The 27,581-nt window shown below is 43.1% G+C and overlaps 1 protein-coding gene across 7 annotated transcripts in view; it reads right to left on the bottom strand.

The window, feature by feature from the left end:
• LOC137314484 (nucleolar protein 4-like) overlaps nucleotides 1–27,581 on the bottom strand; it is a 426,906-nt gene that overhangs the window by 274,891 nt on the left and 124,434 nt on the right. For 5 of the 7 annotated variants that reach the window (XM_067979813.1, XM_067979812.1, XM_067979825.1 and 2 more), the window contains one exon: nucleotides 26,927–27,068. In XM_067979813.1, coding sequence (XP_067835914.1) covers nucleotides 26,927–27,068 — 142 coding nt within the window. The remainder of the gene's footprint in view (nucleotides 1–26,926; nucleotides 27,069–27,581) is intronic. The other 2 variants (XM_067979819.1, XM_067979838.1) reach the window with 1 other exon arrangement.

The following is a 27,581-nucleotide window of genomic DNA, read 5'->3' on the forward strand; positions in this document are numbered from 1 at the left end:
GTCAGCAGCATACATATGGAAGCTGATCCCATGTCTTCAGATGATATCATCAAGTAGCAGAGTGGAACCAAGCGAGGGCAGCCCCACCAAGCTGGACAACTGAGGCGATGCATTGGAGAAGGACAGCGTGGTCAACCGTATCAAAGGTGGATGAAGAGTGATTATGCACCATGGTCTCAGTCATAGAGAATAACATTTGTGACTTGGTTTGAACCCACGAAGATCTACGTTGAGGCTACTCAATATCATCTGATATCAGTTCCTTGCACTTGTCAGAGCAGGGAAGCATTAATTCCATAAATCTGGGTTGAATTCAAGCCCAGGCCCAAGAGGGCAATGTTCAGTGCATTAACCCACTATGACAAGCAGTCACCCAAAATTATTATTTTTCCATCTTTTCCTGCCCCAAAACCAATGTCCTTCTATAGCTCTGCTGAATTAGGAATTGAACAAGTTTCATTTTTAATGCTTCAACTGAATCAGTTTTTACTACACTAGGTGGCAGCCTATCCCCCTAAGTAGATCATTCATAATAGTAAAGAAGTTATATTTTGTATACTGCGGCGATAATTTTAATGGACAGAAAATTATGGGGATTACGTGCCCGAATTACTGAGATGGTCCCTGCTGGTTGAGGCTCTGTGTCAGAAGCATAGTTTAGTAAAATTATCTCTTAAAATTCCTCCCTCCACTTGGTTATTTGGCCACACAACTTAATGTCATTTGCAAATTTTATAATAGAAGTATCTCCTCCATATCATTTGTGGATGGTGTGAAGATCAGGGTATCGAAGACTAACCTGTGCAAAAATCCACTGGTCATTTCCCCCTAGCCTTATTCAATTTTACTTCTACTTTTTTGCTCCTTTTTAGGCTAATTTTTCACATTCTATCCTTCTCTTCTGAAGACATTCACCTTCTGCTGGGGTACAGACATTTGTCACCCTCTGGTACCTCACCCAAATGACAGTTCTTTGTGTGAGCCTACCGCATGAGTTGTAGCAGGCTTTTCAACTACAGGGGAGGTAATCACCAGAAATACACACTTCCAGCAGGGGCTGGTGGATAGTGATAAGGGGTGGGAACCCTGACCAATTTTCTCATTCTTGGTCCTGCAGCATTAAAGTCAATTGTAGTACCCCTCCTGCTCCCCTACCAGAGATCAGCTAACTTAGCACAACCCATTGATCAAACCTGGAATCTTCCTGCTCTGTATGGCTCAACTAATCACCATCTTAAATACTGAACCATTCTGCTTTAAGTCCAGCTGGCTAATTTGTCATTAACTGTATGTTTGTATTTGCCCAGTTGCTAAGTCATCGTAGATTTTTCTGAATTTTATCCCTTTCCTCAAAACATCTTACATTCCCAACCAAGTTGATGTAATTTGCAAATGGTCATATTCTCATTTTAATACCATCAGGGTCATTTATACATATGGTAAACAGCATGGATCCCAGGACTGGTCTGTGGGATACAATGCTAATAACAGCTGTCTAATTATAACTACCACAATTGATCACTACCCTTTGTCTTCCTATAATTGGTTTGATTTATTATCCAATTTACTGCTTCCTGCTTTATCGCAACAACTTTCATTTTATATACAAGTCTTGTGTGAGGCACATTATCAAATGCCTTCGAGTGTGAAGGTGTACAACATCCACTATATTACCATCCTCCACTAATTCTGTTACATCTTCAAAAAATTCCAGATAATTTGTTGGGCATGACCTACTCTTTGAAAGGCCAATGTCTTCATGAAAAAGTGTTTGGCACATCTTTTTGAATTTATTTGCGAACATGTGATGCAATGACGGAAATTAAATCTTGTGGTTTAGACATGGACTAGCAGAGAAGTGGGTGTGCAATATTTCCCTCTTGGATTTGGGGCTTCACAACTGCTAATTTGGCTGGAAGCCATGTTCAGACTTTCGTGCCCCACCTCTAACATTAATGAAGTGAGCCTCCAGCATGTATAGCAACTATATTGGGAGTTCATGAATTCGTGGGCAAGAGCTCTAGGCTCCAAAAATCTGTGGCCATTCTGGTGTACTCCCACTAACTTCAGTTATGCCGGATCCTGGCCTACCCCGAGTTTATTCTCTGGCTTGCTGAGGATAGAACCTCTTCCCATCCCAAGAATGGCCATCATCGCAAGAGGGGGCAAGGGCTGAGGTCGGAGCCTAAGTCAGGAGTTCCATGCCTTGGGCTTTCACAGGCACCATGTTCAACAGTGGTACCAGACCTGTCGTATCTCTCCAACCACCAGCAATTATGGGGCCCATCCGAGAGTCTAGACTGGGATCATAGGCTGGGTCTCCGAAGATTTGGGAGGCCATAATTTTTTTTGAGAGTTTAAAGCAGCCACCTTACAAAAGGAATCACAGTGGGAAGCTACAACATGTTTCCTAAGAAGGGCCCAACATTCTCCCAGCCCTGCACCTGTGCTGGACTTCCCAACACTTTCACAATGGTAAGTGCCGCAGATGCGCCCCTAGTGGTAGAGTCGCTCGTCAGTGGGGAAATTAAGGACCTTCCCCCGACCCTAGAATGTTCACTGGGATCAGGAGTGGAGTTTTCCGGTAGGTGCAATCCCGGCGAAATTGCCAAGATTTGTGGCCTGTAGATTTTTGGGGCCCTAGTGTGTTATTGACTTTAAAGCCTCCAGCTGTCAAGCTATAAAAGTCTGCAATTAGATCTTAAATGGGGAAGGATTTGAGGAGGTGTGATTTACAATGTATTAGTACAGAAGATGAAACTAGCTGAAGAAACACCACCAAGAGCTCAAAGGTTCCCAGGTGCCAGGATTGAGGTCTCATTGGCGCAAATACACCTCAGGACGAGAGCTATCTTTGGCACACATAGCCATAAGCCCTTTGCAAGAATGATCCAAACTGCATAGGAGTAAATATGCAAAGTAATACCCAAACAATAGGTTCATAATAGGTTCAACTGCACAGGAAGTTCAGAGACCTCAGTCAGTTTGTTCCTTTGACTCTGGTCTTTTGTGCAATCCTCCGCTCCCCTTGTCTCACCTCCGGCGGCCATATCTTCAGCCGTCTAGGCTCCATGCTCTGGAATTCCCTGCTAAAACCACTCTTCCTTTCCACCTCCCTCTCTTCCTTTAAGGTCCTCCTTAATGTTTTCTACATTAAAAGGTGCTATATAAATGCAAGTTGTTGTTGTTGCCAAGGTTGGTCCAAGTACAGCAAAATATTCTGAAATAGGACACCAAAGTATCCATGACTGTTGTACTATTTCAGTCCCCTCACACTGTCTTTCACTTATTTGAGTGCTTACCATGCATGATTATTTTGCATAGGATGTCTCTGACATACTCAACTGCTACCTACAATACTGCCTTCACTCACAACCTTCCCAGGAAGCTGCCCTCTAATTTCCATCCTTATAAATGTAGCCACATGTTGTACATCCATATAATCACATCTACTGTTTCCTGCACAACTTATTACTGTATATCCCCTTAACAATATGAACTTCTAACTCCTGCTTCTCTCCTTGCAGGACAAGGTGCTTCATAACTGTTGCGAATGGACCCATATGGGCGGAGGATCGTGCAATTAATTGTCCCTCAGTTCTTTTCAAGAGGGGACACTTGGGCTACTTGGAACAGAGTGAGAGAGTGATGATATGTAAGCTATAGGATGTTGAGAGCTTTGTATCTGAGTTAGGGATGCAACTTTAAGAAGTTATATAAAAGGTGGTATAACTTTAAGAAATAGTTGACTTTAATTGCCTTAACGACTCCCAGCCCATAAGAATAAAAGGCTGGGAAATGGTTCAGTTGTAGAGGAAGGAAGGTTATGGTCATTGCTGTAAGTAAACTGTATTTGTTTGAAGATTGAGTCTGTGTGTTTAATTGACCACTGGGGCCGGGGCCGGGGCCGGGGCCTGGGCCGCGGCCGCGGCCGCCTTGTTGCATGAGATGTCAGAAGTGGGATCTTGATGCACTGAGAAAGGCCAAGATCCACCATCATGGAGGAAATGCTGAGAGTATTCATTCAGATCACATTGGTACAACAGGAGTGGATTAACAAGATTCTGGCACTTCAACCAGAAATGAATCATTTTATGAGGGTAAAAGTGGAAGATAAGGCAATAAAGCAAGCACCTGAGAAGGTGGAGGGATAGCAGTTGGTGAATGATGATATAGCTGCAGGGCCTGAGATAGACAATCTCAATTGAAGAAAATGTGGTGTTTTCTCCTCCAGAGAGGACTGAGCACAAGAAGAAACAAGAATCTGAGACCATGTGCCCAAGTAAAGAGGAGGAAAACTGCATTTATGGGTCAAGCAAGAAGGATTTAAATTGGCCAGTGAGCCTTTATGGGAAAAATTGTGCAAGTGAAAGAAGATGAGGTAAATGAGAATTGCACAGTGAAGGAGAAAGCTCCAGATGCCTCAAAAAGCCTTGTCTGTGAAAAGTAATGGTGCTATCCCAGGACAAGCAAATGAACCTGGTCAAGAATCTGAAACTCCACTTGAACCTGTGATGGATTCACCCATTGCACAAGCTGAAGAACTGAAATTGTCAAATGGTCTTGAGCTTTCAATACAGCAGAATTGAGAAATTTCAGAAGCTCAGCTGGAATCTGATGTCAGCCCAATTTCTAAACTTGAAGCAACAAAAGTTGGAAGCACTGTAGTCTTTGTATCTTCTGAGGAGGAGGATTCTTCAAAAAGTTCTGTAGCCAACAAGCTCTTGGACAAGGCAATGCTTGGGTGGGGGGGGGGGGGAAGGGACTCAAATAAATTTCACCCAAGGAGTGGAGGAATTTACAGCCAAGGTGCTGTTGAGCATCCCTGTAGTAACAGGTGCTGTGGAAGACTTTAGAGGAAGAAGTGCCCCAGGGAGTCGAGCGGGGGAAATGAAACTAGAGACCAAGCCCAGTGGTGTAAGATGCTTATGGAGGTCACTAAGAATCTCATACCCACAGTGACAGTGGTGGAGAACCAGAAGCAAAAAGTGGAGGCTGTATGTGAAGCAACCTTGGAAGCCAGTCCAGCAGAGGATGGGGAAAAGCCAATACTACTTGTGAAGAGCTTTTTGAAGCTATTTGGAAGTGATCTGAGAAAGGTTCAGACAGAATGTGAGGGGACCATGGAAGCTACTCCTGCAGAGGTTGCTGAGCAGATAGGAGCATAGCAAATTGATGGATGCAGAGACCACTGAAATCACTCCAGTAGTGGGGGTGACTTGAGGTTGTACATAGTGAGGAGGCCATTGAAGTCAGTGCAGTGGAGGTGGCAGTAGAAGAGAGTAAGTCTATACATAAAGGGCAAAGGTGATCTGGAAATTACAAAGCAGGAAGAGATTGAATGAACCGATGAGTAGCAGAGATGGAAGGGACAAGTAGTGGAAGCATCAATTCCAGCAACTGAAATTATATGGCAAGAGCCAAGTATTGAAGGACTATGCAAAAACAATTGGAGCCACCACAGCTGAGGTTGTAAAGAAGGTGGAAACAGAAATAGTTGAGGCTGTTTGTGATGACCAACTTGATGTCATGCAATCAGTGCTGCTTGAGGAAACCCAAATTGAACTCTGACAAGGATCAGATGTGGCTCTATCTAAATAGTGTAAAGAAACAAAGGGCTTTTCTTGATCTATATATATATATATATATATATATATATTAATGACTTGGACTTGGGTGGACTGGGCACAATTTCAAAATCTGCAGATGACACAAAACTTGGAAGGGTAGTAAACAGTGAGGGGGATAGTGATAGACTTCAAGAGGACATAGACAGGCTGGTGAAATGGGTGGACATGTGACAGATGGAATTTAATGTAGAAAAATGCAAAGTGATACATTTAGAACCATAGAAAAATACAGCACAGAAGGGGGCCATTTGGCCCATTGCACCCATCCAAGAACAACCAGGTGCCCATTCTAATCTCACCTTCCAGCACCTGGTCTATAGCCCTGCAGCTTACAGCACTTTAGGTGCAGGTCCAGGTACTTTAAGAGTTGAGGGTCCCTGTGTCTACCACCACTTCAGGCAGTGAATTCCATACACCCACCACCCTCTGGGTTTAAAAAAAATATATATTTCTTCATGTCCCCTCCTAATCCTTCTGCCAATCAGCTTAAATCTATGTCCTCTAGTTCTTGAACTCTGCTAGGGGAAACAGGTACTTCCTGTCTACTCTACCTAGGCCCCTCATAATTTTGTACACCTCAATCAAGTCTCCCCTCTGCCTCCTCTGCTCCAAGGAAAACAACCCCAGCTGCAATTTTCAAGCCCTGGCAACATTCTTGTAAATCTTCTCTGCACACTCTCTGCAGAGCAATTACGTCCTTCCTTTAATGTGGTGACCAGAACGGCACACAATACGCCAGCTGTGGCCTTTCCAGTGTTTTATACAGTTCCATCATTACATCCCTGCTTTTGTATTCCATACCTTGGCTAATAACGGACAGCATTCCGTATGCCTTCTTCACAACCTTATCTACCTGTACTGCCACCTTCAGGGACCTGTGCACATACACTCCAAGGTCTCTCACTTCCTCTACCCCTCTCAATATATTCCCATTTACTGCATATTCCCTTTTACTATTTGCCCTCCCTCAGTGCATTACCTCACACTTCTCCGGGTTGAACTCCATTTGTCACTTTTCTGCCCACTCCACCAACCCATTGATATCATCTTGGAGTCTACAGCTATCCTCTTCACTATCAACTACACAGCCAAATTTTTGTGTCATCTGCAAATTTGCAGATCATGCCCCCTACATTCAAGTCCAAATCACTAATATACATCACAAACAGCAAGGGACCCAACACTGAGCCCTGTGGCACACCACTGGAAACGGATTTCCATTCGCAAAGGCATCCATCGACTTTACCCTTTCTTGCCTGTTACTGAGCCAATTTTGGATCCAATTTGCCACATTTCCCTGTATCCCAGGGGCTTTTACCTTTCTGACTAGTCTGCCATTTTGGACCTTGTCAAATGCCTTACTAAAATCCATGCAGATAACAACCACTGCACTACCCTCATCAATCCTCCTTGTCACTTTCTCAAAGAATTCAAACAGATTTGGAAGGCATAACCTTCCCTGAACAAATCCATGCTGACTATCCTTGATTAAACCATGCCTTTCCAAGTAACAGTTTATCCTATCTCTCAGTATTGATTCTAATAGTTTTCTGTGACAGTCATAAGCTTTCTTTTTCTGCTTTATCTTGCCCCGTATACTTCTAGACAACCGGGGGCTCTAAATTTGGCAGTGCCACCCTTTTTCTTTGAGGGGACATATCTGCATTGTAACCATAGAATTTCACTTTTTAGTGCCTCCCACTGGCTTGCCATTGATTTCTCCTCTCAGTTGTGTCCAGTCCACTTCTGCTAAATCTTAATTCTGTGAAATTTGCCTTCCCCCAATTTAAAACGTTTACTCCTAATTTAACTGTCCTTTTCCATAATAATGCTAAAACTAGCTGAATTGTGGTCACTATCCCCAATATGGTCACCCACTGTCACTTCACCCACTTGCCCATCTTCATTTCCCAGGACTAAATCTAGAATTGCATCCCCTCTTGTTGGGCTTGTCACGTACTGGCTAAGAAAGTTCTCCTGGACATCGATCAAGAATTTTGCGCCCTCTGTGCCCCTCACTATTTGAATCCCAGTTGATGTTAGGGTAAATGTAAGGAATCTTACAACACCAGGTTATAGTCCAACAAATTTATTTTAAAATCACAAGCTTTCGGAGATTATCTCCTTCGTCAGATGATTGAATGAAAAGGTTCTCAAATCGCATATCTTATACGATGTTGGGACAGCATCACACCAATCAAAAGGTGTCGTTGTTATTCAAACAGGCCAGTCACGGAGAACAGCACGTCCCAGTACACTCGATATACATTGTGTCTTTTACACAGGCAGGCAGAAAGAAACTCAAAATGGCAGAAAGAGAGAGAGAGAGAATTTTAAAAAACATATAAATTTTTTCCCCCTTTTTGCTGGTGGGGTTACGTGTAGCGTGACATGAACCCAAGATCCCGGTTGAGGCCGTCCTCATGGGTGCGGAACTTGGCTATCAACTTCTGCTCGACGATTTTGCTCAAACAGACCATCGTTCGCAGCAAGTTACCCAGTTTTCAGGAGAACAGCGTCCACGACACCACACAACCCTGCCACGGCAACCTCTGCAAGACATGCCAGATCATCGACACGGATACCACCATCACACGAGAGGACACCACCCACCAGGTACATGGTTCATACTCCTGTGACTCGGCCAACGTTGTTTACCTCATACGTTGCAGGAAAGGATGCCCCGGAGCATGGTACATTGGCGAGACCATGCAGACGCTGCGACAACGGATGAACGGACACCGCGCAACAATCGCCAAACAGGAGGGTTCCCTCCCAGTCGGGGAACACTTTAGCAGTCAAGGACATTCAGCCACCGATCTTCGGGTAAGCGTTCTCCAAGGCGGCCTTCGAGACACACGACAACGCAAAATCGTTGAGCAGAAGTTGATAGCCAAGTTCCGCACCCATGAGGACGGCCTCAACCGGGATCTTGGGTTCATGTCACGCTACACGTAACCCCACCAGCAAAAAGGGGGAAAAAATTTATATGTTTTTTAAAATTCTCTCTCTCTCTCTTTCTGCCATTTTGAGTTTCTTTCTGCCTGCCTGTGTAAAAGACACAATGTATATCGAGTGTACTGGGACGTGCTGTTCTCCGTGACTGGCCTGTTTGAATAACAACGACACCTTTTGATTGGTGTGATGCTGTCCCAACATCGTATAAGATATGCGATTTGAGAACCTTTTCATTCAATCATCTGACGAAGGAGATAATCTCCGAAAGCTTGTGATTTTAAAATAAATTTGTTGGACTATAACCTGGTGTTGTAAGATTCCTTACATTTGTCCACCCCAGTCCATCACCGGCATCTCCACATCGATGTTAGGGTAGTTGAAGTCCCCTACTGTTGTTGCCCTCTTATTTTTGCACTCAGAAGTTTGCCTACATATTTGTTCTTCTATCTCCCTTTTGCTATTCGAGGGTCGATAGTACACTCCTAGTAGTGTGACTGCCCCTCTTTTATTTCTTAGCTCAACCCATATGGCCTCGATTGATGATCCATTTAGCATATCATCCCTTCTCACAACTGTAATTGATTCTTCAACCAATAATGCTACCCCGCTCCTTATCACCACTCTATCCTGCTGAAAACACTATATCCAGGGATATTGAGTTGCCAATTATCCCTCTCTTTAAGCCAGGTTTCCGTTATAGCAATGATATCCTGCTGCCATGTGTCTGTGCCCTTAGCTCATCTGCTTTGTTTGTAATACTTGCGATGAAGTATATACCCTTTAATCCCATCAAATTCCTGTGCTGAACACTATTTAACCTTTGCTTCTTTTGTCTTTGAGTCGCTGACTACGTCACTAACTGCTTTTCTACTTCCCGTTTCCTGGTCTGAATTTGTCCTATCTGTACCTGCCCTTTGGTTCCCATCGCCCTGCCATACTAGTTTAAACCCTCCCCAACAGAACTAGCAAATGCCCCTGCGAGTGTATTGGTCCTGGTTCTGGTTGGGTGCAATCAGTCCAGCTTGTACAGGTCCTGCCTTTCCCAGAATCGGTCCCAATGCCTCAGGAATATAAACCCCTCCCTCCTATACCATCTCAAGCCACGCATTCATTTGGTCTATTCTCCTTTTTCTGCTCTCACTAGTACGTGGCACTGAGAGTAATCCTGAGATTACTACCTTTAGAGGTCTTGCTTTTTAATTTATTTCCTAACCCCCATAAATTCTGCTTGCAGGACCTCATCCCCCTTTTTACCGATGTCGTTGGTACTGATATGGACCATGACCTCTGGATGTTTACCCTCCCCCTTCAGAATGTCCTGCAGCTGCTCCGTGACATCCTTGACCCTAGCACCAGGAAGGCAACATACCATCCTGGAATCACGTCGGCGGCCGCAGAAACGCCTATCTGTTCCCCTTACGATGGAATCCCCTATCGCTAGGAAGAATGAGAGGCAATACCAGAGGGCACAATTCTAAAAGTGGTACAGAAACAGACGTGGAGGACCAGCACCATGGATGGCTCAGCTGTATGGTCAGGGTGGGTGGGGGAGAAAGGTCAGGAGAGCAATAGTGATAGGGGATTCCATAGTTAGGGGTGCAGACAGGCGTTTCTGAGGACGCAAACGCGATTCCAGGATGGTGTGTTGCCTCTCTGGTGGCAGGGTCATGGATGTCATTGAGCGACTGCAGAACATTGAGGAGGGGGGAGGGTGAACAGCTAGAGGTCGTGGTCCATATCAGTACCAACGACATAGGTAGAAAGAGGGATGCGGTCCTGCAGGCAGAGTTTAAAGAGTTAGAAAAGAGACTATCAAGCAGGACCTCGAGTAGTAATCTCGTTTTTTTTTATTCGTTCATGGAATGTGGGCGTCGCTGGCAAAGCCGGCATTTATTGCCTACCACAAAATGCCCTTGAGACAGTGGTGGTGAGCCGCCTTCTTGAACTGCTACAGTCCATGTGGGGAAGGTTCTCCCACAGTGCTGTTAGGAAAGGAGTTCCAGGATTTTGACCCAGCGACGATGAAGGAATGACTATTTATTTCCAAGTCGGGATGGTTTGTGACTTGGGACCACCACCACCTGCACATTCCCCCCCATGTACCTGCTGCTCTTGTCCTTCTAGGTGGTAGAGGTCGCGGGTTTGGGAGGTGCTGTCGAAGAAGCCTTGGCAAGTTGCTGCAGTGCATCCTGTGGATGGTACACACTGTAGCCACAGTGCACCAGTGGTGAAGGGAGTGAATGTTTAGGGAGGTGGATGGGGTGCCAATCAAGCGGGCTGCTTTGTCCTGGATGGTGTTGAGCTTCTTGAGTGTTGGAGCTGCACTCATCCAGGCAAGTGGAGAGTATTCCATCACACTCCTGACTTGTGCCTTGTAGATGGTGGAAAGGCTTTGGGGAGTCAGGAGGTGAGTCACTCGCCACAGAATACCCAGCCTCAGACCTGCTCTTGCAGCCACAGTATTTATCTGGCTGGTCCAGTTAAGTTTCTGGTCAATGGTGAACCCCAAGATGTTGATGGTGAGGGATTCGGTGATTCTAATGCCGTTGAATGTCAAGGGGAGGTGGTTAGACTCTCTCTTGTTGGAGATGGTCATTGCCTGGCACTTGTCTGGCGCCAATGTTACTTGCCATGTATCAGCCCAAGCCTGGATGTTGTCCAGGTCTTGCTGCATGCGGGCTCGGATTGCTCCATTATTTGAGGGGTTGCGAATGGAACTGAACACTGTGCGAACATCCCCATTTCTGACCTTATTATGGAGGGAAGGTTATTGATGAAGCAGCTGAAGATGGTTGGGCCTAGGATACAGCCCTGAGGAACTCCTGCAGCAATGCCCTGGGGCTGAGATGATTGGCCTCCAACAACCACTACCATCTTCCTTTGTGCTAAGTATGACTCCAGCCACTGGAGAATTTTTCCCCTGATTCCCACTGACTTCAATTTTACTACGGCTCCTTGGTACCACACTATCAAATGCTGCCTTGATGTTAAGGGCAGTCACTCTCACCTCACCTCTGGAATTCAGCTCTTCTGTCCATATTTGGACGAAGGCTGTAATGAGGTCTGGAGCCGAGTGGTCCTGGCGGAACTCAAACTGAGCATCGGTGAGCAGGTTATTGGTGAGTAAGTGCCGCTTGATAGCACTGTCGACGACATCTTCCATCACTTTGCTGATGGTCAAGGGTAGACTGATGGGGCGGTAATTGGCCGGATTGGATTTGTCCTGCTTTTTGTGGACAGGACATACCTGGGCAATTTTGCACATTGTCGGGTAGATGCCAATGTTGTAGCTGTACTCCTAGTGCCACATGCTAGTGAGTATAGAAATAGGAGGATAGAGCAGATGAATGCGTGGCTGGAGAGATGGTGCAGGAGGAAGGGCTTTAGATTCCTGGGGCATTGGGACCGGTCCTGGGGAAGGTGGGACCTGTACAAGCCAGACGGGTTGCACCTCAACAGGGCTGGGAACAATATCCTTGCGGGGAGGTTTGCTAATGCTGTTGGGGAGGGTTTAAACTAACTTGGCAGGGGGATGGGAACCTGAGGAGATTCAGAAGGGAGCGTAACAAAGCTGGAAGTGGAAGGCAGAAAAGTAGTAAGTGAAATTGGAAGACAGCGGAAACAAAGGCCAGCAGCAAATAGGTCAAAATAGGAAAAAATGTTAAAGGCAATATTAAAGGCACTGTATCTGAATGCACGCAGCATTCGCAACAAGACAGATGAATTGATGGCACAAATAGAAGTTAATGAGTATGATCTAATTGCCATTACAGAGACGTGGCTACAGGGTGACCAAGGCTGAGAACTGAATATTCAAGGATATTCGACATTTAGGAAGGACAGGCAAAAAGGAAAAGGAGGTGGGGTAGCGCTGTTAATAAAGGATGAGATCAGTATAATAGTGAGAAAAGGTCTTGGCTCAGAAGATCAAGATGTAGAATCAGTTTGGGTGGAGCTAAGAAACAGCAAGGGGCAGACATTGGTGGGAGTTGTGTATAGGCCACCAAACAGTAGTGATAATGTAGGGCATGGTATAAAGCAGGAAATTAGAAGTGCATGTAACAAGTGTAGTACAGTAATCATGGACTTTAATCTACATATAGATTGGGCAAACCAAATTAGCACTGATACTGTGGAGGACGAATTCCTGGAATGTATACGAGCTGGTTCTCTAGATCAGTATGTTGAGGAACCAACTGGGGAACAGTATTATAGATCTAGTATTGTGCAAAGAGAAAGGGTTAATTAATAACCTTGCTGTAAAGGAGCCCTTAGGGAAGAGTGACCATAATATGATCGAATTCTTCATTTAGTTTGAAAGTTATGTAGTTCAATCCGAAACTAGGGTCTTAAATCTAAGCAAAGGAAACTATGAAGGTATGAGGCACAAGTTGGCTATGGTTGATTGGGGAACTACATTAAAAGCTATGAATCATAGAATCATAGAATCATAGAAGTTACAACATGGAAACAGGCCCTTCGGCCCAACATGTCCATGTCGCCCAGTTTATACCACTTATACACAGGCAACGGCTCACATTTAAAGAATTAATACATAATTTGCAACGTATATATATTCCATTCAGGCACAAAAACCCAACAGGAAAAGTGGTCCAATCGTGACTAACAAGAGAAATTAAAGATAGTATTAAATCAAAGAAAGAGGCATATAAAGTTGCCAGAAAAAGCAGTAAGCCTGAGGATTGGGAGCATTTTAGAATTCAGCAAAGGAGGACCAAGAAATTGATAAAGAAAGGGAAAATAGAATGAGAGTAAACTAGTGAGAAACATAAAAATTGGACTGTAAAAGCTTCTATAGGTATATAAAAAGGAAAAGGCTGTTGAAGGCACATGTGGGTCCCTTACAGACAGACAGGAGAATTTATAATGGGGAATAAGGAAATGGCAGAGAAATTAAAGAAATACTTTGTATTTGTCTTCACGGAAGAAGACACAAAAAACTCCCAGAAATATTAGGTGAGAATGAGGCACTGAAGGAAATTAGTATTAGTAAAAAAAAAATAGTACTAGAGAAAATAATGGGATTTATCAACTTTCAGTCCCAAGGACCTGATGATCTACATACCAGGGTTTTGAAAGAGGTGGCTATAGAGATAATGGATGCAGCTTCCAAAATTCTATAGATTCTGGAACAGTTCCTACAGATTGGAAGGTAGCAAATGTAACCCCACTATTTAAGAAAGGAGGGAGAGAGAAAATAGGGAATTACAGACCTGGTAGCCTGACATCAGTAGTCGGGGAAAATGCTAGAATCTATTATAAAGGATGTGATAACAGGACACTCAGAAAATAATAATAGGATTTGGCAGAGTCAACATGGATTTATGAAAGAGAAATCATGTTTGACAAACCTATTGGAGTTCTTTGAGGATGTAGCTAGTAGAATATATAAGGGGGAACCAGTGGATGTGGTGTATTTGAATTTTCAGAAGGCTTTTGATAAGGTCCCACACAGGAGGTTGGTGAACAAAGTTAGAGCACATCGAATTGGGGGTAATATATTGGCATGGATTGAGAATTGGTTAACAGACAGAAAACAGAGTAGGAATAAACAGGTCTTTTTCAGGTTGGCAGACTGTGACTAGTGGGGTACTGCAGGGATTGGTGCTGGGGCCCCAGCTATTCACAATCTATATCAATGATTTGGATGAGGGGACCAAATGAACATTTCCAAGTTTGCTGATGACACAAAACTGGGTGGGAATGTGAGTTGAGGAGGATGCAAAGAGGCTTCAAGGGGATATAGACAGGCTAAGTGAACGGGCAACAACTTGGTAGATGGAATATAATGTGGAAAAATGTGAAGTTATCCACTTTGGTAGGAAAAACAGAAATGCAGAGTATTTTCTAAATGGTAAGAGATTGGGAAATGTTGATGTTCAAAGGGACCTTAGTGAGCTTGTACATGAGTCACTGAAAGCAAACATGCAGGTGCAGCAAGCAATTAGGAAGGCAAATGGTATGTTGGCCTTTATTACAAGAGGATTTGAGTACAGGAGTAAAGATGTCTTACTGCAATTATATAGGGCCTTTGTGAGACCGCACCTGGAGTGTTATGTACAATTTCGATCTTGCCTAAAAAAGGATATACTTGCCATAGAGTGGAACGAAGGTTCACCAGACTGATTTCTGGGATGGCGGGATTGTCGGATGAGGAGAGATTGAGTAGACTAGGTCTGTATTCTATAGAGTTTAGAAGAATGAGAGGTGATCTCATTGAAACAAACAAAATTATTACAGGGCTCAACAGGGTAGATGCAAGGAGGATGTTTCCCCTGGCTGGGGAATCTAGAACCAGGGGTCACAGTCTCAGAATAACGGGTAGGCCATTTAGGACTGAGATGAGGAGAAATTTCTTGAGGGTGGTGAATCTTTGGAATTTTCTACCCCAGAGGGCTGTGGAGGCTGTCATTGAGTACATTCATAAGAGATCGATAGATTTCTAGATATTAAAGGCATCAAGGGATATGGGGATGGTGCAGGAAAACGGTTTTTGAGGTAGATCAGCCATGATCTTGTTGAATGGCAGAGTAGGCTTGAGGGGCCAGGTGGCCTATTCCTGCTCCTATTTCTTATGTGCACAAATCGTTGAAGGTAGCAGGGCAGGTTGAGAAAGCGGTTTAAAAAAAGCAAACTGGATCCGGGGGGGGCTTTATAAATAGAGGCATAGAGTACAAAAGCAAAGAAATCATGATGAACCTTTATAGAACGCTGGTTCGACCACAACTGGAGTATTGTCCAGTTCTGGGCACCGCACTTTAGGAAAGATGTGAAGGCCTTAGAGAGGGTGCAGAAAAGATTTATTAGAATGATTCCAAGGATGAGGGGCTTTGGTTACATGTTTCGACTGGAGAAGCTGGGGTTCTCCTTGGAACAGAAAAGGTTGAGGAGATTTGATAGCGTATTTAAAATCATGAAGGATTTAGAGTAGATAGAAACTGTTCCCATTGGCAGAAGGGTCAAGAACCAGAGGACATAGATTTAAGGTGACATGAGGAAAAAAATTTTTACGCAGCAAGTGGTTATGATCTGGAATGCACTGCCCAAGGGGGTGGTGGAGGTGGATTCAATTATGGCTTTCAAAAGGGAACTGGATAAATACTTGAAAGGAAAAAATTTGCAGGGCTACGGGGATACAGCAAGGGAGTGGGGCTAGCTGGATTGCTCTTGCATAAAGCAGGCATAGCCTCCTTCCATGCTGTAACCTTTCTATGATTCCAATCGGGCACAAAAAGAGAATGATGTGGAGTGACTGTTAAACCTGCAATCCAGTTGTAGTCTCTGAGATTGGGCCTCCACTAAAATGTCGATTGAAGGATGCAAAGAAGAATCAGCACCTCAGAGCCCAGGTAAGGATGAAAAGCAGAGAAAGGTGGAAAAAGATTCCTCTGGGGCAAGGGTAAAGCTAGCAGAGGGCCAGATGGACCAAATGAAGGGGCAGGTGCAAACAGCAGGAATTGAGTGGAGAGCAACACAGCCACTCGACATCCCATGGAGTGCAGCCGAGGAGCAGTAGCTGGAGCGGTTAGTGAGAAACCCTGAGGAACAAGTTCCAATCTCTGGGTAACCCAAGGAATAGCCACCACCAGAATGTGTGCGCGATGTTATGGGATCGAGTGCTGGTGCGGGCAGTGGAGTTTCACAAATATAGACACCTACATCGAAGGGAGGAATTCAAGGAGGAAAAATTCCAAAGATATAACAGAGCAACAGAGTTTGTTAAGCGGTGGAAAAAGAAAAAGAAGCCTGCTCCAGACCAGGAAGCAGTTCACATGGCTACTCCTCCTTCACTCAGGCCTATCTATAGCGGTCCATTGGCTGAGGCTCCTGAGAGGACTATGCTGTATGAAGGGATCCAGCAGCCAGCAGTTTTTCGAGAGTGCATTCAATACATGGAGAATTAAGGCATGAAGTGTGAAGGCATTTATAAAGTATCAGGTAGCAAATCAAAAGTTGATGAGCTGAAAGTTGTGTATGATTGCAAAGAATCTCCCAATCTGGAGGATTATTAGGCAAACATGGTGGCCAGCCTATTGAAACAATACCTCAATGAGCTGCCTAAAAACGTTCTTACCAAAGAACTTGTGATGAGGTTTGAAAATACATGTGGAAAAGGCACGGAGGGTGAAAAAGTTCAGGAATGCCAGCGTCTACTAAAGAAATGGCCTGTATCCAATTACCCCCTCTTCTTGGCTTATCATTCATATGGACCATGTCAATGAAAAAAAGTGAAACAAAAATGAATATCTAGAATATTTCCATGGTTCTTAGCCCTACTGTTCAGATCACTAATCATAGAAATTCACAGCACAGAAGGAGGCCATTTGGCCCATCGTGTCTGTGCCGGCCAAAGAAGAGCACTTTCCAGCACTTGGTCTGTAGCCTTGTAGGTTACAGCACTTCAAGTGCATATCCAAGTACTTTTTAAATGTGATGAGGGTTTCTGCATCTACCACCTGTTTCAGGTAGTTAGTTCCAGACCCCCACCACTCGGTGAAAAATTTTCTCCTTATCTTGGTTCTAAATGGCATACCTTGTATCCTGAGACTATGACCCCTGGTTCTGGACTCCCCAGCCACCGGGAATATCCTCCCTGCATCTAGTCTGTCTAGTCCTGTTAGAATTTTATGTTTCGATGAGATCACCTCTCATCCTTCTAAACTCTAGTGAATATAGGCCTAGTCGACCCAATCTCTCCTCATACATCAGTCCTGCCATCCCAGGAATCAGTCTGATAAACCTTCATTGCACTCCCTCCATGGCAAGGACATCCTTCCTCAGATAAGGAGACCAAAACTGCACACAATACTCCAAATGTGGTCTCACCAAGGCCCTGTATAACTGCAGTAAGACATCTCTGCTCCTGTACTCAAATCCTCTTGCAATGAAGGCCAACATACCATTCGCCTTCCTAACTGCTTGCTGCATCTGAATGCTCGCTTTCAGCGATTAGTGTACAAGGACACCCAGGTCTCGTTGCACCTCCCCTTTTCCCAATCTATCACCATTCAGATAATAAGCTGCCTTTCTGTTTTTACAACTAAAGTGGATAACCTCATTTATCCACATTATACTGCATCTGCCATGTTCTTACTCACTCACCCAACTTGTCTAAATCACATTGGAGCCTCTTTGCATCCTCCTCACAGCTCACATTCCACCTCAGCTTTGTGTCGTCTGCAAACTTAGAAATGCTACATTTAGTTCCCTCATCCAAATTATTGATATATATTGTGACTAGCTGGGGCCCAAGCACTGATCCCTGCGGTACCCCACTAGTCACTGCCTGCCACCCGGAAAAAGACCCGTTTATTCCTACTGTTTCCTGTCTGTCAACCAATTCTCAATCCATACCAGTATATTACCCCCAATCCCATGTGCTTTAATTTTGCACACTAACCTCGTGTGGGACCTTATCAAAAGCCTTCTGAAAATCCAAATACACCACATCCACTGGTTATCTATTCTACTAGTTACATCCTCAAAAAACTCCAGTAGATTTGTTAAGCATGATTTCCCTTTCATAAACACATGCTGACTTTGTCCAATCCCATTAATGCCTTCCAAGTGTTCTGTTATCACATCTTTTATAATAGACTCTAGCGTTTTCCCCACAACTGATGTTAGGCTAACTGGTCTGTAATTCCCTGTTTTTTTCTCTCCCTCCTTTTTTAAATAGTGGGATTACATTTGCCACCCTCCAATCTGTAGGAACTGTTCCAGAGTCTATAGAATTTTGGAAGATGATTGCCAATCACCTTTAAATCTATGTCCTCTGGTTCTTAACCCTTCCACCAATGGGATCAGTTTCTCTCTATCTACTGTCTAGACCCTTTATGATTTTGAATACTTCTATCAAATCTCCTCGCAACCATCTCTATTCCAAGGTGAACAACCCCAGTTTTTCCAGTCTATCCACGTAACCAAAGTCTCTCATCCCTGGAATCATTCTAGTAAATTTCTTCTGCAACCTTTCTAAGGCCTTCACATCTTTCCCGAAGTGCGGTGCCTAGAACGGGGCACAATGTTCCAGTTGTGGCCGATCCAGTGTTTTTTAAGGTTCGTCATGACTTCCAAACCTTTGTACTCTATGCCTCTATTTATAAAGCCCCCCAGGATCCTGTATGCTTTTTTAACCACTTTCTCAATCTGCCCTGCCACCTTCAACGATTTGTGCACATATACCCCCAGATCTCTCTATTCCTGTACCCCTTTTAGAGTTGTGCCCTCTAGTTTTATTATTCTTTCTTGGGATGTGGGTGTTGCTGGCAAAGCCAGCATTTATTGCCCATCCCTAATTGCCCTTGAAAAGGTGGTGGTGAGCTGCCTTCTTGAACCGCTGCAGTCCGTATGGTGAAGGATCTCCCAAAGTGCTGTTGGGTAGGGAATTCCAGGATTTTGACCCAGCGACGATGAAGGAACGGCGATGTATTTCCAAGTCGGGATGGTGTGGAGGGGAACGTGCAGGTGGTGGTGTTCCCATATACCTGCTGCCCTTGTCCTTCTAGGTGGTAGAGTTTGTGGGTTTGGGAGGTGCTGTCGAAGAAGCCATGGCAAGTTGCTCCAGTGTATCCTGTGGCTGGCACACACTGCAGCCAGTGTGCGCCGGTGGTGGAGGGAGTGAATGTTTAGGGTGGTGAATGGGGTGCCAATCAAGCGGGCTGCTTTGTCCTGGATGGTGTCGAGCTTCTTGAGTGTTGGAGCTGCACTCATCCAGGCAAGTGGAGAGTATTCCATCACACTCCTGACTGTGCCTTGTAGATGGTGGAAAGGCTTTGGGGAGTCAGGTGAGTCACTCGCCGCAGAATACTCAGCCTCTGACCTGCTCTTGTAGCCAAAGTATTTGTGGCTGGTCCAGTTAAGCTTCTGGTCAATGGTGACCCCCCAGGATGTTGATGGTGGGGGATTCGATGATGGTAATGCCATTGAATGTCAAGGGGCGGTGGTTAGATTCTCCCTTGTTGGAGATGGTCATTGCCTGGCACTTGTCTGGCACGAATGTTACTTGCCACTTATCAGCCCAAGCCTGGATGTTGTCCAGGTCTTGCTGCATGCGGGCACGGACTGCTTCATTATCTGAGGGGTTGAGAATGGAACTGAAAACTGCAAGCATCAGCAAACTTTCCCATTTCTGACCTTATGATGGAGGGAAGGTCATTGATGAAGCAGCTGAAGATGGTTGGGTCAAGGACACTGCCCTGAGGAACTCCTGCAGCAATGTCCTGGGGCTGAGATGATTGGCCTCCAACAACCACTACCATCTTCCTTTCTGCTAGGTATGACTCCAGCCACTGGAGCGTTTTCCCCCTGATTCCCATTGACTTCAATTTTACTAGGGCTCCTTAGTGCCACACTTGGTCAAATGCTGCCTTGATGTCAAGAGCAGTCACTCTCTCCACACCTCTGGAATTCAGCTCTTTTGTCCATGTTTGGACCAAGGCTGTAATGAGGTCTGGAGCCGAGTGGTCCTGGCGGAACCCAAACTAAGCATCGGTGAGCAGGTTATTGGTGAGTAAGTGCCGCTTGATAGCACTGTCGACGACACCTTCCATCACTGCTGATGATTGAGAGTAGTTTATATTGCCTCTCCTCGTTCTTCCTAACGAAATGTATCGTGTAAGCACCTCACAGCTGCATTATATGGTCTGCTGTTGGAATATCAAGGAGCAGTATGGAACTGCAACTGTAGAATGATGTTACCAGAAACTTTCTCGGACTTTTATTACCCTGACTAAGCAGGCACCTTACCATCCAGAAAAAATAAGATAACTGAAGGTGGATGAGGCAAATGGTATTGGCGCACTAAAGCTTCAGGAATTGGAGACTTACCTCGATGAAGCTGCTGTTAAAGGTGCATAATGAGGGTACTAGTGGCAAACTCAACTACCTCTGTGGAGCAGAATTTGTAAAGGTTCAGCAGAAACCACCTCTAGGTGTAGACATGAAGGCAACTGAACGCCGCTGCTCATTTGACGGTGGTGCAGACAGAATCACAAACTATTATATCAACGAAACTGGATGCTTCCCCTTCTCGAGGGAGAGAAGATCGCAACTTTACTTACTATATTTCTAGACCAGCTTCTTGCCAAGGCAGATTTGGACTTGCAGATAGCAGTGGTGCCGACTGCCTATGCAAATGGAAGCTCAACAAGATACAACAATTGAGCGTGGAGCCGAGTTGGCACATAGGAATGCGGATGCCCTCTCTCGAATGTCGTGCCTTACAACAGGAATCGCTCGAGCCCCTGGCTCTTTGCTGGGGGTGGGGATGATATATTAGTGAGAGGGATACTATGTAAAGCATAAGATGTTGAGGGTTCTGTATCCAAGATAGGTTTACAACTTTAAGTTGTTATTTAAAAGGTGGTATAGCTTTAAGAAATTGTTGACCTTAATTGCCTTTAACAACTCCCAGCCTGTAAGAATAAAAGGTTGGGAAAGAGTTCAGTTGGGAGAGGGATAAGATGTAGGCTGGAAAGTAATATCTAGCACTGTCTTGTTCATTGCTGTAAGTAAAGACAGTGAATTGACCTCACTTGAAGATCTAGTCTAATTGACCACTGGGTCCTGGGCCTGCATCAGCTTGTTACAAGAGACTATAGAGGGAGTTGGGTGTGGGAAAGTTGGAGCCACTGCCCAAGCTAACACTGTTTTTAGCCTCCTTTTATTCTCACTCTATCTTGTTCATATTTGAAAGCTTGCTGGGATCTGGGATTGTTCCCATGGACTAAATTGGCCTAGTTTTTTTTTTGACTCTCCCAAGAAATTGTGTAGCTGCGTGGATGGGATAGGAATGATACACCAAGCCCAGTTAGGTCGGGCTCAATGGACCAGATAGTCTTTACCTATCTTTTTTCATATCTACTCACCTCACCCATTCGTTGCCACCAATGCATGTAGAATTTAAGCAAAAGAATGTGCAACACAGTCTTACGGAACTCATTTTGTATGTAATTCAACATTGTAATAAATCTTTCCTTCATGTCAGTATTGAACAAAAGCAATTTCACCAGGCCACTGCCCCAGACCTCCCAAGCACTTCACAGCAGGCAGTGAGTCATTCCTACCCATCAAGCGCTAGCTCAGATACATCCACCCTGAGGAATTTCTTTTGTCTCGATGATAGTATATTGGGTGACTCTCATATCACAGATGAGAAACAATAGGTGTAGGTGAATAAAGCAGATCTGCCATTGCATCCTCCCTCAGCCAAGAGATACAGTGCAGATTCCTAAATCACTGCTCCTCAGATAAAGATAAATTGAGGTACACTCACCTCAGTCGGTAAATGCAGGTTGGATGGTAGTCGATGGAGTGGGCCATTCAGCCCCTCGAGCCTGTTCCGCCATTCAATTAGATCTTGGCTGATCTGTATCTTAACTCCATCTACCCGCCTTAGGTCCGTGACCCTTAATACCCTTGCCTAACAAAAATCTATCACTCAGTTTTAAAATTTTCAATTGACCTCTAGCTTCAACAGCTTTGGGGGAGAGAGCTCCATATTTCCACAACCCTTTACGTGAAGAAGTGCTTTCTGACATCACCCCTGAATGACCTTGCTCTAATTTTATGGTTATGCCTCCTTGTCTGGACTCCCCTGCCAGAGGAAATAATTTCTCCCTGTCTACCCTATCAAATCCTTTAATAATCATAAACACCTCAATTAGATCACCCCTTAATCTTCTATACTCGAGGGAATACAAGCCTAGTCTATGCAACCTGTCCGCATAATTTAAATCTTTTAGCCTAGGTATCATTTTGGTAAATCTGCGCTGCATCCCTTCCAAGGCCAATATATCCTTCCTGAGGTGCGGTGCCCAGAACCGAATGCAGTACTCCAGATGGGGTCTAACCAAAGCTCTGTACAATTGTAACAACTTCCATCCCTTTGTATTCCAGCCCCCTTGAAATAAAAGCCAACATTCCATTAGTCTTTTTAATTATTTTTTGTACCCGTCTACTAGCTTTTAGTGATTTATGTACTTGGACCCCAAAATCTCTCTGCTCATCCACAGTTCCTAGTTTCTCACCATTTAGAAAATCTGTCTTTCTTAGGTCCAAAGTGGATGACCTCACTTTCTCACCTTGAACTCCATCTGCCACAGTTTTGTCCACTCACTTAATCTGTCAATGTCCCTTTGCAACTTTCTGCTATCATCTACACTATTTACTGTGCCACCTAACTTAGTGTTGTCAGCAAATTCAGATATACGGCTCTCTATTCCTTCATCCAAGTATTTTATAAATATAGTGAAAAGCTGAGGCCCCAGTACAGATCCCTGGGTGACACCACTAGTCATTTCCTGCCAATTTGAGTACATACCCATTATCTCTAATCTCTGTCTCCTACCTCCTAACCAATTCCCTATCCAAGCCAATAGATCGCCTCATGTGCTCTCAATTTTGTTAAGTCTCTTATGTGGAACCTTGTCGACTGCCTTCTGGAAGTCCATATAAATAACATCTATAGTCACTTCCCTTATCTACGATGTTAATTACCTCAAAAAATTCAACTAGGTTCATTTAGATATGAGTTACCCTTTACAAATCCATGCCGCTCTATCTGGGATCAGCTCACATTTGTCCAAATGCTCAGTCACACTGTCCCTAATAACAGATTCTAGTAACTTCCCCACAACTGACATTGGACTAATAGGCCTAAATGTACCTGACCTTCCTTCATTACTTTTTGTCCAGGGAACGTAAATACAGTGCCATTCCTGTAGGGAGTCCTACGCTACCATTTTAAGTATAAGTTCAAATAAATAGGTGTAAACTGCACACTAGGCCCCAGCAACGTTTATAGAAAACAAACAAATGAAAAATAAACCATTTCAAAATTAGGCTCTTCAATCCTGTCACACTGGGCAGTGCAGTTTTAAGAGAAGTATGTACTCCTTTTATACCTTCCTGAATGTAGTACGCCAATTTCATACGGCATAACCTGAACTGAGCGTATTTCTGTCAGAAGACCTAGAACTACAGGTGCTGTCCTCACTAGTTTATTACATTGCTCATTATAATATTAAATTCAGCTGCTTACTAATTTTCACTAAGACTGTTGAGCACTGACTTCAGCCCTGAAGATAAGTGATTGGGCAGTGCAAAATAGTCAAGGAATTGGTGTTGCTGTACTCTGTCCAACCCAACACTAACTTTACACTGCCAGCACTAATGTAAAGTAGTGAAAGATTTTCCCTAAATTGTGTTGATCTTGTGTAAAATGCAGCATCACATTACTTGTACATACTATCATGAGGAGAAAAATACAGCTCATCTCCCTTCCCAAACAAGGAAAGATACTTTCTAACAAAATCTGCATTTGATTTTCACTTGTATTGATCCCTTTATAATAAATTCCAATGATGTAAAACTAACAGGCTGATAATATCTAGGATTATACATCAAACCTTTTTTTTAAATTGGAAGATTAACTATTCTCTGACCTTTCATTTCTACTTTTTATATTTTAATAAGCCCGTTAAAATTTCAGCCGCAGCACCCACCCCCCCTATTTTATTAGAAATCATGGATCTGTTTCATCTGCTCCAGTTTTTTTGAGTAACTATTTACTTACCAATCTCTTTTGTCTATGAACTCAGATAAACCTCCCAACCTGAGTACCAATTCCCAGGTGTTAATGAGGGCTTTGCAGGGTCAACTCGGCCTCGATTGCTTGAGTCTTGTCGTGATCCGGTCTGGGTTGTTGCCGATGGGTCGATCCATTATTTCTCTTATGTTTTCTATAGAGATTGTTTAGAACTGAGTGGTTTGCTAGGCCATCTCAGTGGCTATTAAGAGTCAACCACATATTATGGGATTGGAGTCACGTGTAGGACAGGCCAGGTAGGGAGGACCCCGAAAGCCATTAGTGAACCAGCTTGGGTTTTTACGACAATCTGCCAGCTTTGGTGGTCAATGTTCCAGGTGCCAGATTTATTAAATTCAATTTCACAACTTGCCATGGTGGCATTCAACTCATAACCTCTGGTTTGCTAGTCTAGTACCATGACCACTGCACTACTGTACCCAGGTTCTTATTGTTACAATTTTGAGGTTTTTATAGAACAATTTTCTCTCAACTGATCAGAGAACCTTGTCTTCTCTGATAAAACATCTGTTTTTTTTAAATAATCTGCCCTGCACATGATTGCATGACTCAAGGATTAATAATTCCTCTTACTTGCTGCAATCTGCAAACTAAAATTCACCAGTCTTCTCCTGCAATATCACTTACTTCAGATTGGCAGAATATTAAATACAAACAAATTTTTACAGGCTAAAGCAACTAAAAATATTTACTTATAGTTCAACTTAAGTATGAAGCATAAAAGAATTTGGCAAATACTATTGATATAACAGAGAAATAAGATGATTAATGCCAATCATGGATTATTTACCCGTTTCAATAAACACGCATGAGGAAATCAACTCCTTTGTTAATAGTAAGGTGAATTCAATGCATTGAATTTTTTTGTATCCTTTTAGTCTGGATTTTGACTGCAATTGAGTCACGATGTATGTAACACAGGCCACACATTACAAAGCTTTTCATCTGACTCTAGCATAAGGTCTCAGAATGAGTTGCTGAACTGGAAAACCTTGCAGTTTTTAACATTTCATTTGATGGTGGAATAAACCTTCAGAAATCATATCTGATTTAACACTGAAAATTGCTTTTGGATATTTGCACGTGTGTTCCTAGGCAAACAGGCCAAGCTTATAACAACATAATACAAATTAACAACATAACTAACTTACGACAACATTTAACTAAACATCGTATTCTACAGCAAGCTAAGCCACATTTTTGCCTGCATAGCTTCATGCCATTTATGTTACCAGACAAACATTCATTCAGGATACAGGAACAAGCTGCTAGTTATACTTAGGCATCATTTAGCAATTCAAAACAGCAGTCAGCGTCTAAACTTTTGAAACCGTCAGAAGCAAATCCACACATTTACAGCATATATTCTGCTCAATTTTTAGCTATTTTTGTTTTTATTTCACACTCTGTTTCTTCTTTGATTATTGATCAAGGCAGTTTTTTTTTAATTGAAATGTTTTTCCAAATTCTATACTGTTACCATTCAATGTAGAGAAACACGCTGCAAATGTCAACACAACTTTTCAATACTTGCTTAATCTGCAGGCGACTGAATTTCCTGATCCATAATTTGCCAACAGTTTAACCTGCATAATTTATCTGTGAATGAGCTCAAAAATGACTTATCATTACAAATATTTTTCTCTTCTCTCCAGTAGAGCAATGCTGACAGTACCTGAAAGTGCATTCATTTCCTTGCAGTTTTCATGATATGACAGTAGTGTTTGAAGATTCCATTAGTTCTAAGCCTGTTCAAAATTATCGATTTGTAAATTACAGCAGCTTCAATCTGTTCGACACCCTCGCCATTCTCATTAAACCAGCTGGCCTATCAGCAGTTAGAAACTTACCTTTTAAATGCTCCCAGAAATTTATGGTTGCAAACAGTTAAAAAAAAATCCTACTGATTTAATGGCTTTAAAAAGGAGCTTTCCTTCAAACAGGTTTCCAGTCGCTAAAATCACTATATTTGTAATTTCAGATCAAACATCAAGATCAGTACAGCATTATCACTCATACAGTGCCAACTGCTACATCTGTAATGAAATGTAAACAAAAAAAACAAGAGTTCATCATCTTATATTGTCACATCTGCCATCTTGAGTACTGCAGCAGGCAAGGCAGCTGGTAAGAGATTGTCACGTCTCACATGCAGCTAAGAAAATATTCAGAGGATGTTTCAGCAAGGGTGGGAAAAGAAAGAAGTGTGTGCTACAGTAAAAAAGATTTAATTATTTTTGAATATCGAGCAAGTGCAGATTTTTATTGGGGATACTCCAGAGTCAGAGGTGGGAAATATGATTTTTCCTCAGTGTATTTTTAGCAGCAGCAGAATAAGGAGAAATGTTCCTTCGAAACGTCACTTCTATTGATGTTTTTTTGATAATGAGGCATTTTATAAAGTTTCATTATGCATTTTCAAAATGGATGGCCAAGTCAAGAGGTACAATATTAGAAACTGATTTTTTTGAAGATAAAGTTAATCAAAACCCAGATCAACATGCTGATTTTTTTTTTAATTATCAGGATTAAACTCTATCCAATGCAGGCAAGCTAATTGATATAACTGTAGTAATAAAAAAATTACTATGTTTGATCTCATAAGTTTATCGAAACATGTACAGTTAAAGTGTCCTTTTCCCCACAAACCATCTAATTGAACTCATGGCACTAAACAGTACAATTTCTAATATACAATAGCACTAACCATCCTGATGACCGTCAAGGTTCTGTGGACTATGCATTCTCTCTTCCAGGGTAGAGCTTTGGTCAGAGTTCATGCGATCGACTGACATCCATGTGGAGTCACTGAGTTCAAACTCCTCACTGCTCAATGATTGTTCATCCTGCTGAAACAAAAATAAATCATTTACACTACTATATATAAAACTTGCTTCAGTAGTTTCTCCCTCTGTCTAAAACCACATTAAGATACAAATTATTATCCTTAAAGATTACAACTTTTTTTAAATTCTTAATTCAGTATTATCCTTTTCATCTTTAAATTAGCTGCTTGACTTCAGAATACTTGCCTTTACCTCAAAGTGAGAAACTGGGCAAGCAATCAATATCTCACCATCTCATCAATAATGCATTTCCAATCAAAGCCTTAGCAGATAGGTTGGTCAGGAGCACCTAACCTTTAATAAAATATTCCATAGGATATCTTGATCCAATAACATACTAAAGATCCTGGCTGTGAAATTCCTGTGCCATTGCATCAGGAAATTTGTGCTGGAGGATCATAAAATAGATCCATTATGCTGGGTCCTTGCTCCTTATGCGCCTGTCCAAAATTCTACCAAAAATTCTACCAAAAATTAAAGTGGGCACATAATATGTAACATGACGATATGCAAATG

The sequence above is a fragment of the Heptranchias perlo genome, chromosome 3 (genome assembly GCF_035084215.1).
Source record: "Heptranchias perlo isolate sHepPer1 chromosome 3, sHepPer1.hap1, whole genome shotgun sequence".
Taxonomy (NCBI): Eukaryota; Metazoa; Chordata; class Chondrichthyes; order Hexanchiformes; family Hexanchidae; genus Heptranchias; species Heptranchias perlo.